We start from the raw sequence: 15,518 nt of genomic DNA on the forward strand, positions 1-15,518 counted from the left end.
GTTATTATTTATAGGTATTTATTTATTTTAAAACTTTTTTATTGATTAAGGTATTCCATATTTGTCCTTATCCCCCCCCCTATTTTTCCCCACCTGCCATTCATGCCCTCACCCCCCTAGTGTCTGTGTCCATTGGTTATGCTTACATGCAAACATATAAGTCTTTTGGTTGATCTCTCCTCCTTACCCCAACCCTCCCCTACATTCCCTCTGAGATTTGAGCATCTGATTGATGCTTCTCTTTCTCTGGATCATTGTTCATCATTTTAATTTGTTCATTATAATCCATAAATGAGTAAGATCATATAACATTTATGTTTCTCTGACTGATTTATTTCGCTTAGCATAATGCTCTCCAGTTCCATCCATGCTGTTGCAAATGGTAGCAATTCCTTCCTTTTTACAGCAGCATAGTATCCCATTGTGTAGAAGCACCATAGTTCTGCTATCTACTCATCTGCTGATGGGCACTGAGGCTCTTGCCTAATCTTAGCTATTGTAAATTGTGCTGCTATGAACATAGGAGTGAATATATCCTTTCTGATTAGTGTTTCTAGTTTCTTAGGATATATTCTCAGAGTGGGATCAGTGGGTCAAATGGGAGCTCCATTTTTAGTTTTTTGAGGAAACTTTATATTATGGCTGCACCAGTCTGCATTCCCACCAGCAGTGCACAAGGGTTCTTCGAATCCTCTCCAACATTTGTCATTTGTTGATTTATTGATGATAGCCATTCTGACAGGTGAGAGATGGTACCTCATTGTCATTTTGGTTTGCATCTCTCAGATGACTAGTGACTTTATGCATATTTTCACAAATCTCTTGGCCTTCCTTATATCCTCTTTCAAAAAGCATCTATTTAGGTCCTTTGCCCATTTTTTGATTGGGTTATCTTCCTTTTGTTAAGTTGTTTGAGTTCCCTGTAAATGCTGAAGATTAAACCCATATTGAAGATAGTATTGGCAAATATCTTCTCCCATGCAGTGGGCTTTCTTGTTGTTTTGCTGACACTTTCATTTTCTGTGTGGAAGCTTTTCATTTTGATGTCGTCCTATTTGTTTGTTTTTTTCTTTTTTGTTTCCATTGCTGTATCAGTGAAGATATTGCCTCAGCATATGTTTGAAATTTTGCTGCCTGTGGATTCCTCTATGATTTTTATGGTTTCCCGTCTTACGTTTAAGTTCTTTATCCATTTTTTAAAAAATATTTTTATTGAATTTTTACAGAAAGGAAGGGAGAGGGATAGAAAGCTAGAAGCATCGATGAGAGAGAAACATAGACCAGCTGCCTCCTGCACATCCCCCATCGGGGATGTGCCTGCAACCAATGTACATGCCCTTGACCGGAATCGAACCTGGGACCTTTCAGTCCGCAGACCGACGCTCTATCCACTGAGCCAAACCGGTTTTGGCACCTTTATCCATTTTGAGTTTATTTTTGTGTATGGTGTAAGTTAGTGGTCTAGTTTCATTCTTTTGCATGTATCTGTCCAATTTTCCCAAGACCATTTATTGAGGAGACTGTCTTGATTCTATTGTATGTTCATGCCTCCCTTGTCAAATATTAATTAAGCATAGTGGTTTGGGTCAATTTCTGGGTTCTCTATTCTATTCCATTGGTCTATATGTTCTTGTTCCAATACCAGGCAGTTTTGAGAACAATGGCTTTGTAATACAGCTTGATATCTGGTATTGAGATTCCCTCCTACTTTGTTCTTCTTTCTCATGATTGCTGCAGCTACTCTGGGTCTTTTTAAATTCCAGATGAATTTTTGGAGAGTTTGTTCTAGGTCTGTGAAATATGCCTTTGGTATTTTAATGGAAATTGCATTGAATCTATAGAATGCTTTGGATAGTGTGCACATTTTAATAATGTTGATTATACCAATCCACGAACAAGGTATATTCTTCCATCTGTTTAGACTTCTTCTATCTCTTTTTTTCATCATCCTGTATTTTTCTGAGTACAGGTTTTACCTCCTAAGTTATGTTTATTCCTAGTTAGCTTGATTTTTTGTGTGTGTGCAGTGGTAAATGGGATTGTTCTTTTAGTCTTTCTTCCTGTCAGTTCACTATCAGTGTATAAAAATGCCATAGATTTCTTGGCATTAATTTTATATCCCACTACATTGTCAAATACATTTATTAAGTCTAATAATTTTTGATGGAGTCTTTTGAGTTTTCTATGTACAATATCAAGTCATCTGTGAATAATGACAGCTTTACTTCTTCTTTTCCAATTTTGATGCCTTTCATTTCCTCTTGTCTGATCGCCTTGGCTAGCACTTCCAGTACTATATCGAACAAAAGTGGTGAAAATGGGCATCCATGTGCTGTTTGTGTTCTTAAGGGAAATGGTTTTAGTTTTTGATCATTGAGTATAATGTTGGCTATAGGTTTGTCATATAAGGCTTTTATTATGTTGAGGTATGATCCCTATATTCCCACTTTGCTTAGCATTTCTATCAGAAAAGTATATTGGACTTTCTCAAATGTCTTTTCTGCATCAATTGATATGATTATGTGATTCTTGTCTCTCAATTTGTTTGTGATGTATAACATTTATTGATTTGCAGATATTGTACCAGCCTTGCATCCCTGGAATAAATCCCACTTGGTCATGGTGTATGATCTTTCTAATATAATGCTGGATCTGGTTTGCTAGAATTTTGTTGAGGATTTTGGCATCTCTGTTCATCAAGGATATTGCCCTGAATTTTTGTGGAGTTTTTATCTGGTTTTGGGATTAGACTGATGATGGTGTCACAGAAAAATCTAGAAAGTGTGCTTTCCTCTTGAATTTTCGGAATAATCTGAGAAGGATTCTTTTAGTTCTACTTTGAATGTTCGGTAAAACTGCCCTGTGAAGTCATTCATTCCAGGGCTTTTGTTTGCTGGAAGTTTTTATTACTGTTTCAATTTCTTCAGTAATTATAAACCAGTTCAGGTTTTTTAGTTCTTCCTGATTGACTTTTGGAAGCTTGTATTTTTCTAGGAATATGTCCATTTCCTCAAGGTTGTCTATTTTGTTAGAGTAGAATTGTTCGTTTTTTGTTTTTGTTTTTGTTTTTTTTTACAATCCTTTGTATATCTGTGGGTTCAGTTGTTACTTCACCTCTTTCATTTCTGATTTTGTTTATTTGGGTCCTCTATCTTTGTTTCTTGGTGAGCCTGGTTAGAGGTTCATCAATCTTCTTTATGCTTTCAAAGAACCAGCTCTCTGTTCCATTGATCTTTTGTAAATTTTTTTTTTGTCTCAATGTCATTTATTTCTGCTCTGATCTTTATTATTTACTTCCTTCTGGTTACTATGGGCTTTTCTTGTTTCTCCCTTTCTAATTCTTTAAGTTGCTATGTTAGCTAATTTATTTCTTTTTTAAAATATATTTTATTGATTTTTTTACAGAGAGGAAGAGAGAGTGATGGAGAGTTAGACACATCAATGAGAGAGAATCATCGATCAGCTGCCTCTTGCACATCCCCTACTGGGGATATGCCTGCAACCAGAGTACATGCCCTTGACCAGAATCAAACCTGGGACCTTTCAGTCCACAGGCCCATACTCTATCCAATGAGCCAAACCAGTTTCGGCACTAATTTCTTATTTATTCCCATTTTCTTTCTTTCTCTTTCTTTCATTTCATTCTTAGGTAGGCCTCTAGAGATATGAATTTCCCTTTTGGGACTGTTTTCATTGTGTTCCATACATATTTAATTGTGTTTTCGTTGTCATTTGTTTTCAGGATGCTTTTAATTCTTCTTTGATCTCTTTTATAACCCAATCATTATTTAATATCATAGCATATGATTTAGCCTCCAAGTGTTTGATTTTTTTCATTATATTTATTATAGTTGATTTCTAATTTTATAATATGGTGGCCTGAGAAGATTCTTGATATGATTTCTATCTTCTTGAATTTGAAGTGACTTTTCCTGTGTCCTAATATGTGCTCTATCTTTGAAAATGTCCCATGTGTACTTGAGAAGAATGTATATTCTGTATCTTTTGGGTGAAATGTTATGAAGATATCAATTAAGTCCCTTTTAGGAGTCATTTAGGATTGCTGTTTCTTTCCTGATTTTTTGTTTAGAGGATTTATCCAGTGATGTTGGTGGGGCATTAAAGTCCCCTATTATGATTGTATTGCTGTCAATCTTTCCCTTAATATCTTCCAGAAGTTGTTTTATGTATTTGGGTGCTCTGTATTGGGTGTATATATGTTTACCAGAGTCATAAACTTGTGTTGAATTGTTCCCTTCAGTGTTATGAAGTGGTCCTCCTCATCTCTTGTTAAGGCTTTTACCTTTAGATCTATTTTGTCAGATGTAAGTATTGCAACCCTTGCTTTTTTCTAATTTCCATTTGTGTGAAAAAAATTTCCATCCCTATACTATCACTCTGTGTGAATCTTTTGTTCTGAGCTGCGTCTTATGCAGACAGCAAATGTATGGGCCATGTTTTCTTATCCATTCAGGTACTTTTATGTCTTTTGATTGGAACATTTAATCCATTTGCATTTAATGTTATTATTGATAAGTACTTGTCACCATTTTTATTCTTTATGTTTGTTTTCCTTATTTCATTTCTATTTCTTCTTTTTACAACATTCCCTTTAGCATTTCTTGCATTGCTGACTTGGTGGTAATAAACTCCCTTAGCCCTTTTTTGTCTGTGAAGTTCCTGATTCCACCTTCAATTTTGAATTATAACCTTGCTGAGTATAATATTGTTAAATTCAGTCCCTTGTTTTGCATCTCTTTGTATATTGCATTCCAGTCCCTTCTGGCCTGGTGTGTTTCTGCTGAGAAAGCAGTAGATATTCTAATGGGAGATCCATTATAGGTAACTTTCTGTCTCTCTCTGGCAGCCTTTGAGATTCTGACTTTGTCATCGAGGTTTGCCAATTTATGATGTGTCCTAATGTTAGTCTTTTAGGGTTCATCTTGTTTGGGACTCTCTTGAACCTGTGTGCTATTATTCTTATCAGCATCAGGGAAGTTTTCTGCCATTATTTCTTCAAACTGCTTTTCTATTCCTTGCTCTGCTTCCTCTCATCCTGGCACCCTTATTATACAGATGTTGTTTCATTTTGTGTTGTTCCAAAGCTCCCTTAGGCTCTCCTCTGGCTTTTTCAGTTGTTGTTTTTTTCCATTTACTGCTGTATTTGTGTGTTTTTCCTACCTTGTCTTCTAATTTGCTGATGTGGTCCTCACGCTCTTCTAGCCTACTGTTTAAGCATTCCATTGTGTTATTTATTGCAGATCAGTCATTCTTCATTTCCTCTTGGTTCCTTTTCATATTGGTGACATTCTTATTCAGCTCCTTACAATTCTCATTGAGTTGTGTTTATTTTTCATCCAGCTGTTTGAGCATCCTTATAACCATTACTCTGAATTTTTTCTCTGACATGTTACTTGCCTCCATTTTATTTAATTCTTTTTCTGGTGATTCCTCCTTTTTCTTTGCAGATTGATTTCTGGTTTTTGTTGTTGTTGTTGTTGTCTCCCCATTTTTGCTGTTACGTTTTAATTGTTTCTGTGACTTAGGTCCAACTACTTTGCTACCCAGGTTCTTTTGAGGGAGGTGCTAGTGGTGTGATCTCTCAGGTCTCCTGAGCATGGTGATCTAGTGGCACTTCCTACTTGAGCTATTTGGGTTCTCTTGATGTAGATGGATCTTGAATGCTATTTTATTATTAGTGGATGAAGTCTCATCACAGATTGGCAATGTGACTCATTCTCGGCTTCATTGTGTAAGCTGTTTTGGATGTGATCGTGGTTCAGGCTCTTGTGGGAAAGGTTGTCTGAGATATCACTGGTATGTGCTCACTGTGGGTTCCCAGAGTCCATGGCCTTGGAGGAATGAGTCTCAGGGCCTGAGGCTCAGGTACTGTGTCGTTGGCCAGTGTGGTGTGACTCTTGCTGGATTAGCATCAATCTGTACCTCACTATGAGGGGCCTAGAGCCTCTGATAGTGGGGGCCCAGTGTCTCATAGTCTGTGGTTGAGGCAGAGGGACTCTGGCCAAAGTGATTTCCCTCTATGAATCACAATGGGGTTCAGAATCCAGCAACTGGGGATATGGGAACCTCAGAGTCTGTGGCTGAAACAATGTGACCTTGTCCATGGAGGCAAGCCCTCAGCAACTCATCCAGCTGTCCAGGGATAGGTAATAGGGAGGGGGATGTTGTGGATCCTGCTAAGGGAACCGTACACCCTTGGTTGAAGAGGCACATATCAAGTGGAAGCTCACAGAGGGGCCCAGGAGCCCTCTGCAAGGAGTGTGTGCTCGTGGGTCCCACAGGCTGGATCAGAGTGATTGTGATGTGCCACTGGCTCCATGGAGGGAGACATCCCAATGTCTGCTTCAGAGGATGTGTGACCTTGTTTGGATACACACATTCAGTGACTTCTTATAGAGGAGCCCAGGAGCTGTCTGCTGGGGCAGTGAGCTCAAAGGCCTCGTGTGCTGGAGTGGCACTACTGTGGGGACTAGATGCCAGCAGTGCGTTTTTGCCTTGCAGTGACTCAGAAAAACACCCATGGGCCTCCTGCTGGGACAGTGAACTCAGAGGTCTTGCACACTGGTGCAACTGCAGTGACTGGAGTTCAGCATCTGAGGAATTCTTTTTCTGATGCTGGAGCCTTGCACCCTTGGTTGGATAAGAGTGCACCTAATGGCAGCTCACAGAGGCACTTGGGAGTCACCTGCTGGGGCAGTGGCCTCAGGGGGCCTGCATACCAAAACCACACAATCACAGTGTCTGTAGGTAGGCAGCCAGGAAGGGGGAAATTCGAATTTCTACTGCTGGGGGCCGTGCACCTTTGTTGGGATATGAGCACACCCATTGGGGGCTCAAGGAGACACCTAAGAGCTGCCTATAAGGGCAGATGGCTCAGAAGGCCTGCATCCTGGAAAGGCGCAACTGTGGAGTCTGGAGGTCAGCAGCCGGTGGGGGGTGGGTAGTGCCAATTTTTGCTGCCTTGTACCCTTGGTTGAAATTGTGCATGCCCAGTGGGGACTCACAGAGGTACCCAGGAGCTGCCTGTCTGGGTGGTGGGTCTCAGAAGGCCTGTGAACTGGAAAGGCATAACTGCAGTGTCTGGCAGTTGGCAGCTCTGGAAGAGCAAGACTCAGTATTTTGGCTGGAGTGGCTGAAGTGTCATGGGCAGTGTCCAAGACCAGTCTGGTTGGTTGTGCTGATGAGTTCCTTGAAAAGGTTGCTCTCTCCTTCAAGATGTCTTGAGCTCCGTACTCGAACCCCACAGCCTGGGGAGTGCCTGCAGCAGTGCTAGGTGCTCCCTGTCCAGGAGAGCCTGGTCTGCCAGGCCCTGCTACTCCTGTCAGATTTAACTGTTCCTCACTCACTCATACATACACCACAAACATCCACACACTCTCCTTTCACCCCCTCATACATTCACACCCTCTCCCTCACCTCAATCCTGCCAACCACCATCTTCCAGTACTTAATTACCATTTTAGTTCTGTACGCTTAGGTTTCTTGTTCTCTTTCTTCTTCTCATTACAGCATCCCCTTTAGCATTTCTTGTAATGGGACTTGGTGGTATTGTACTCCCTTAGGCTTTGTTTGTTTGTTTGTTTGTTTGTTTGTTTTGGTCCAGAAAGCTCTTTATTTCACTGTCTATTTTGAATGATAGCCTTGTTGGATATAGTAATCTTGGTTTCAGATCCTTACTTCCCATTATCTTGAGTACTTCTGGCCTGTAGAGATTCTGATGAGAAATCAGAGGTCAGCCTTACGGAAGCTCCTTTGCAAAAACAGTATGCTTTTCTCTTCCTGCCTTTAATATTCTCTCTTTGTCTTTAATTTTTGGCATTTTAATTATGATGTGTCTGGAAGTGGTGCTGTTTGGTTTCATATTGCTTGGGGTTCTCTGTGCCTCTTAAATTGTGTGACATTTTGAATTCTATATTAGATAAATTTCTATCTCTATTTTATTTATTGTATCTCTTCTTCTGGAGAAATCTCTTGTTCTTTCATTTGTGGAGTTTTTTCCTTGTCTTCTCATTTTGATTGCCTGTTTATGTATGTGAAGATGTATTAGGTAAATCTGCTCTGCCTCTCCATCTCTGGTGCAGTACAGAATCAAACACTATTTCTGACTAATTAGATCAGGCAGAAACTCAAATCCTCCAGAGATCACCTCTGCCTACAGAGAGTATTCCATCTTGAATTGTCCTCAGGCAAATGTCCACAGTGTAGGAAGCATTTTTTGTTGTTGTTTGTTTGTTTGTTTGTTTGTTTGTTTTCTAACAGGGTGAGGCAATTGCTTCTTCCTAGTGGCTAATTGTTAGTCTCAGTCTCTTAATGGGTCTCAGAAACTCTTTACCGTGGGGCAAGGTATTTTCTAGTAGGGTGGGTCAGCTGTCTTCCCTCAAAGCAAATCCATCTGTATAGCAATTGTCTGCATGAGGAAGATGACTTCCACTGCATGAGGGAATGACTCAGTACAGGAAACTGGGGTGTCTTCTGGAGCACAAGGTGAGTGGCTCCACAGAGAATTTTATGTGTTGACCCTTTAAGAGGGTACCTGAATTTCCAGCCTTGTCTCCCTGGCAGACAGTAACCCCACTGCTTTTCACAACTAGATGTTATGTGGGTACCCTTCTCAGTTCTGGTGCTCTCTTCTGGGTGTCCCTGCTTGGCTATTAGACCCCAGAGTTCTCATTGGCAATCCCCCACAGCTGAGATATCTCTCTGGAACTTCAGTCTCTGTCTGTGGAAGCCTGTCCAGCCCTTTTGTGCCTCCGCCCCTCCTACCAGTTTCTATGTAGTTTCCATTTTCCATCCTCAGGTATCAGGGTTCTCTCCAGTGAGTCTTCCATTGATTATTTGGGAAGTTTTTCTGTATTTTAATTGTAATTCCAGTTTTGACCTGGGAGCATGTCCATGCAGCATCCACTTACTCTGCCACCATTTTTAATCTCAGATATTCCTAACTTTAGATATAGTTTCTATTCCTAATTAGGCATTTAAATTTGAGGTCAATTTGAGCTGCATTTTCCTCATCTGTAAAATTAAGATATCCCTTGCCCTGTATAACTTAGAATGATATTTGAAGATAGATGGGAGATGCAGGTGTGGCCTACCTTGCCAATAGTTCTCTGATGTGAAAAATGGCAGCACAGGCGATTAAACTGATCTAAGCTCTTTTCATCTTACAAAGTTAAATAGCTAAAAGAAGTAAAATAAGAAGGCAATGCTTGTGGAATTTACAGTGCATATTGGTGGTGCATGTCTCATTATGATTCGCCTGCTTGCTTCTCCAATTCAATCATTTCTTTTGAAGGTAGTGGATTTTTTTTTTTTGTATTTCTGTCCTCTTCATTTTGACTAGATCGGCCTCCTCTCATTTGCACACCTTGTTCAGCTTCCTCTGCAACCATGTCTGATAAACCCAATATGACTGACATTTAAAAATCAAGCCGAAACCGGTTTGGCTCAGTGGTAGAGCATAGGTCTGTGGACTGAAAGGTCCCAGGTTCGATTCCAGTCAAGGGCATGTACATTGGTTGTGGGCACATCCCCGGTAGGGGGTGTGCAAAAGACAGCTGGTCGATGTTACTGTCTATCTCTCTCCCTTCCTCTCTGTAAAAAAAATCAATAAAATATATTTTTAAAAGAAATCAATAAGTCAAAATTGATGTGCTTTTTGTACGTATAAATTTCAATATACCTGGAAGCATTCATTCTTATTATTGCAGAGAGGAGCTCTCTATATTTTTTATATTCTTTTTCTTTCCCTATAATTTTTTCTTGTTGTTTACTTTCATCCTCCTTTGTCATGCCTGTTTTCATTTCCATTGTCTCTCCTTTCTATTTAACAGGGCCAGTGATCCGGGCTGAGGTAGGTGACACCATCCAGGTGATCTTCTACAACCGTGCCTCCAAGCCATTCAGCATACAGCCTCATGGGGTCTTTTATGAGAAAGACTACGAGGGAACTGTGTACAATGATGGTAAGCTGGCAGGGTCTCCAACTAATGTGGGTTGCAGGTAATAACAGGTAGATCTGTAAGGAAAGTAAATGGGGATTGAAGGAGGAAGAAATCGCCAAAATTAATAACCATGTGTGGATATTGTTGAATGAATGTATTATATTATAGTAAGGCAGAGCTGGAATTAATAGGAGACATGTTTTCAATTTTTTCTGATTACAAAAATAGCATATGTATTATATAATTTTGAAAACTGTAAAAAAATTTTAAATAAATCAAATCATTCATAGATAAATTGCCATTGCATTTTGATATACTTTTAAATATACTTTTGTGCTTATAAAATATGTATATATTTATTTATTTGTGATCATATGGTTTGAACAGTTTTGTATCATATTATTTTCACTGACCATTATAGTTTGTCCATCTTCTCATTCCATAATAATGTTATATCTTAATAGCTATATAATTATCACATGGATTTGCCTCTATTACATTATCCTCTATTGTTTGTACATGTATTTTTTTATTTTAAAATATTGTAAATCATTTAATGCATTAAATGAATACATATATATATATGGTTTGGTTTACTATTTCAGGAGGGAATCCAAGTGAGATTATTTGGTAATTAATTTCTTGTTTTCTCTGAAAATAATATTAACACATTCTAATTCCTGGCCAAAACTAATCTACACTAATAAAAGAGTAACATACTAATTGACCATGCCTTTGAAACAACCGCCGGCCAATCAGGAGTGGGTATACAAATTAACCCAACAAAGATGATGAGTTAATTTGCATACACAGGCATCATGGCAATGATGCAGGCATTAGGCACCATCCCAGCCGCTCTAGGCCTCTGGGCAGCCTGGGGAGGTGAAAAGGCGGCTCCGGGCCAGAGTGGAAAGGTCACTTCAGCCAGAGTGAAGGCAGTGCTGGCAGCCAGGGGAAGGAAGGAGCATTCTTGCATGAATCTTCATGCATCAGGACCCTAGTAAATCATAAAGGGCAAAGTTTATACCATCCTGTTATGGGTTATTCTACAAATACCCTTGTGTATGCTTCTTTGCACACTCATATTATTTTTTTAAAGATACTAGTGTATTTATATGATGTGCTATTCCTGAGTCTGATGATGCACACATTAAAATTTTTGGTACCTATATCCAAATTGCTTTCTGAAAAATTTTTTAGTCAATTTTGACTCCCATAACAGTAACTGACAGAAAGAACCCATTTTCTTAAAAATCTAGATTGAAAGAACATCCTACAGGGCAACTGGTCTAGTCCATTTAGGAAGTCAATTTCATAGGGAAAAAAATTAGAGACCACACCAAGGGCACTATGCAACTTCTCTGATCCTATTTATAAAAAAAAGTATCTTAAGGGATATTTTGGAGAAAATTATAAAATTTTTGTTGTAGATTGGATATTAGATGATATTTATGATATTATGGTATTTTTAGATGTAGTAATGTTATTGTGGTAATACAGGATATGTTTACTGATTATTTAGAAATAAAATGACATCTTGTTTGCATTTTACTTCCAAATAATTTAATAAAAGCAAACAAAAACTATGTGCATGTATGTCTCTCTGTGTAGATATATATACACATAAATGTAGATAAATTAAAGAATGTAAAATGTTAACAACAATCAACTCCAGATGGTAGGGTGATTATTGTACTAACCTTTACATTTTTCTATACATTTGAAAATTTAAAGTGTTGGGAACAATGAGTGAATAAGAAAAGATAAGTTGCCGAAACCGGTTTGGCCCAGTGGTAGAGCGTCAGTCTGCCAACTGAAAGGTCCCAGGTTTGATTCCGGTAAAGGGCCTGTACCTTGGTTGCAGGCACATCCCTGGTAGGGGATGTGCAAGTGGCAGCAGGTCGATATTTCTCTCTCATCAACATTTCTAGCTCTCTATCCTTCTCTCCTCCTCTCTGTAAAAAAATCAATAAAATATATTTAAAAAATAAAAATAAATAAATAAATAAATAAATAAATAAATAAAAGATAAGTTGCCGAAACCGGTTTGGCTCAATGGATAGAGCGTCGGCCTGCAGACTGAAAGGTCCTGGGTTCGATTCTGGTCAAGGGCATGTACCTTGGCTGCGGGCAGATCCCCCGGTGGTGGGTCTGTGGGAGGCAGCTGGTCAATGTTTCTCTCTCATGGCCTTGAACCTTTTTTTTTTTCATTTATTATCTGTGCACATAATTTAACATTGCCCCCCCTTCCCATACATACCCCCACCCCCAGAGTTTTGTGTCTATTGCTTGTAATTATATGCATGTACACAAGTCCTTCAGTTGATCTCTTATCTCCCCCAGATCTCCCCAGCCTCCCTGCTGTAATTTGACAGTCTGCTTGTTGCTTTACTGTCTCTATATCTATCTTTTCGTTCATCAGTTTATAATGTTCTTTATTATCCATAAATGAGTGAGGTCATGTGGTGTTTCTCTTTCACTGACTGGCTTATTTCACTCAGCATGACGTTCTCCAATTCCATCCAGGTTGCTGCCAATGATGAGAATTCCTTCTTTGTTATGGCAGCATAGTATTCCATTGTGTAGATGTACAATAGTTTTTTGATCCAATCATCTGCTGACGGGCACCTAGGCTGTTTCCAAATTCTAGCTATTGTAGATTGTGCTGCTATGAACATAGGTGTGCATATATCCATTTTAACTGGTGTTTCTAGTTTCTTGGGATATATTCCTAGGAGTGGGATTACTGGGTCAAATGGGAGTTCCATTTTCAGTTTTTTGAGGAAACTCCACACTGTTCTCCAGTGGTTGCACCAGTCTGCATTGCCACCAGCAGTGCACGAGGGTTCCTTTTTCTCAACCTTGCCAACACTTGTCGTTTGTTGATTTGTTGATGTTGGCCATTCTGACAGGTGTGAGATGGTACCGCATTGTTGTTTTGATTTATATCTCTCGGATAATTAGTGACTTTGAGCATGTTTTCATGTGCCTTTTGGCCTTCCTTCTGTCTTCTTTTGAAAATAATCTATTTAGGTCCATTGCCCATTTTTTAATTGGATCATTCATTTTCCCTTTTATTTAGTTGTATAAGTTGTTTGTAGATGTTAGAGATTAAACCTTTATCAGTGGTAACATTTGAAAATATGTTCTCCCACACAGTGGGCTTTCTTGTTGTTTTGTTGATGGTTTCTTTTGCTGTAAAAAAGCTTTTTATTTTTATGTAGTCCCATTTGTTTATTTTCTCTTTAGCTTCCATTGCCCTAGGGGCAGTATCAGTGAAGAAGTTCTTTTGGCATATGTCTGAGATTTTGCTGCCTGTGGATGCTTCTAGTATTTTTATGGTTTCCCGTCTGATGTTTAAGTCCTGCATCCATTTTGAGTTTATTTTTGTGTATGGTGTAAGTTGGTGATCCAGTTTCATTCTTTTGCATGTATCAGTCCAATTTTCCCAACACTATTTATTGAAGAGACTGTCTTGACTCCATTGTATATTCGTGCCTCCTTTGTCAAATATTAATTGAGCATAGTGATTTGGGTTGATATCTGGGTTCTCGATTCTATTCCATTGATCTACATGTCTGTTCTTGTGCCAGTACCAGGCTGTTTTGAGAACAGTGGCTTTATAATACAGCTTGAAGTCTGCTATTGAGATCCTTCCAACTTTACTCTTCTTTCTCAGGATTGCTGTGGCTATTTGGAGTCTTTTATTGTTCCAAATGAACTTTTTGAGAGTTTTTTCTAGGTCAGTGAAATATGCCATTGGTATTTTAATTGAACCTATAGATTGCTTTAGGAAGTATGGACATTTTGATGATGTTGATTCTACCAATCCATGAACATGGTATGTTCTTCCATCTGTTTACATCTTCCTCTATCTCTTTTTTCAGTGTCTGTTGAATGGAGATGAGACCACCTAAGAGGCAGAGACCCCTACCCGGGAAATAACTCCAACTAGCCAATTGCGGAGTCTAATTACAAATTTATTGCAGATTCGAATCTGGGCTGCCGCCGTGGCAATGGCGCGGCCAGAAGCAGCAGCGGTTACAAAGCGGTCTCTCTCTTTTTAAGCATTCTTCAAACAAGCACATTCCAAACAAGAGGGGGAGGGTGGTCTTAACCTTGTGATTGCATGCATCAGCCAGATGGCCTAATCTCCCTCCTTGGTTTGTTCTGCTATCTTAGCCTTGACTATCCCAGACTGCTGATTTGGCCTTCAGCCTTGACTAACCCAGACTGTTGATTTGGTCTTCAGGTCCAGGAGGGGGAGGGAGTAGTAACTTTCTACCCTCCAGGCAAGGTCAGTAATTTTTCACTCCTCAGTGTCGTGTAGTTTTCCGAAAATAGGTCTTTTACTTCCTTAGTTAAATTTATTCCTAGGTATCTTAATTTTTTTGTTGCGATGGTAAATGGAATTGCTTTTTTAGTCTCTGTTTCTGTAATTTCACTGTTGGTGTATAGAAATACTATGGATTTCTTGGCATTAATTTTGTATCCTGCTACATTGCCAAATTCATCTATTAAGTCAAGTAGTTTTTTAATGAATGGAGTCTTTTGGGTTTTTTATGTACAATATCATGTCAACTGAAAATAAGGATAACTTTACTTTTTCTTTTCCAATTTGGATGCCTTTTATTTCCTCTTCTTGTCTAATTGCAATGGCTAGTACTTCCAGTACTATGTCAAACAGGAGTGGTGAAAGTGGGCATCCCTGTCTTGTTCTTGTTCTTAGAGGGAATGGCTTTAGTTTTTGCCCATTGAGTATGATGTTGGCTGTGGGTTTGTCATATATAGCTTTTATTATGTTGAGGTATGATCCTTGTACTCCCACATTGTTGAGAGTTTCTATCAGGAAAGGGTGTTGGATTTTATCAAATGCTTTTTCTGCATCAATTGATATGACTATATGATTTTATCTTTCAATTTTTAAAAAATAAATTTTTATTGTTCATATTATTACAAATGTTCCTTCCCCCCCCTTCTCACCCCACCCTCTGCCCTTTCCCCACCCCCCATTGTCCTCATCCATAGGTGCACAGTTTATGTTCAGTCTTTTCCCACATCCCCCTCTCCCCTTTTCCCCAAGAATAAACAGTTCACTCCCCTTTCATACCTCTGATTCTATTATATTCAACAGTTATTATTGTTCCTCAGATTTTTTTTTTAGTTTCCTTGGTTTTTAGATTCACTTGTTGATAGTTACGTATTTGTTGTTCATAATTTTTATCTTTATTTACTTTCTCTTCTGAAAGAAACCCCTTCAGCAATTCATATAATTCTGGTTTGGTGGTGATGAACTCCTTTAGCTTTTTTTTATTAGTGAAGCTCTTTGTCTGACCTTCGAATCTGAGTGATAGCTTTGCTGGATAGATTATCTTTGGCTGTAGGTTCTTGCTGTTCATCACCTTGAATATTTCTTGCCATTCCTTTCTGGCCTGCATGGTTTCTGTTGAGAAATCAGCTGACAATCGTATAGGTGCTCCTTTATAAGTAACTACCTTCTTTGCTCTTGCTTCTTTTAATATTCTCTCTTTGTCTTTTGCTCTTGGAATCTTAATT

General features: G+C 38.9%; 1 protein-coding gene across 6 annotated transcripts in view; it reads left to right on the plus strand.

The window, feature by feature from the left end:
- HEPH (hephaestin) overlaps nucleotides 1–15,518 on the plus strand; it is a 98,443-nt gene that overhangs the window by 26,596 nt on the left and 56,329 nt on the right. For all 6 annotated transcript variants that reach the window (XM_036439885.2, XM_036439886.2, XM_036439884.2 and 3 more), the window contains exon 9: nucleotides 9,852–9,983. In XM_036439885.2, coding sequence (XP_036295778.1) covers nucleotides 9,852–9,983 — 132 coding nt within the window. The remainder of the gene's footprint in view (nucleotides 1–9,851; nucleotides 9,984–15,518) is intronic.

The sequence above is a fragment of the Pipistrellus kuhlii genome, unplaced genomic scaffold, assembly GCF_014108245.1.
Source record: "Pipistrellus kuhlii isolate mPipKuh1 unplaced genomic scaffold, mPipKuh1.p scaffold_m20_p_16, whole genome shotgun sequence".
Taxonomy (NCBI): domain Eukaryota; kingdom Metazoa; phylum Chordata; class Mammalia; order Chiroptera; family Vespertilionidae; genus Pipistrellus; species Pipistrellus kuhlii.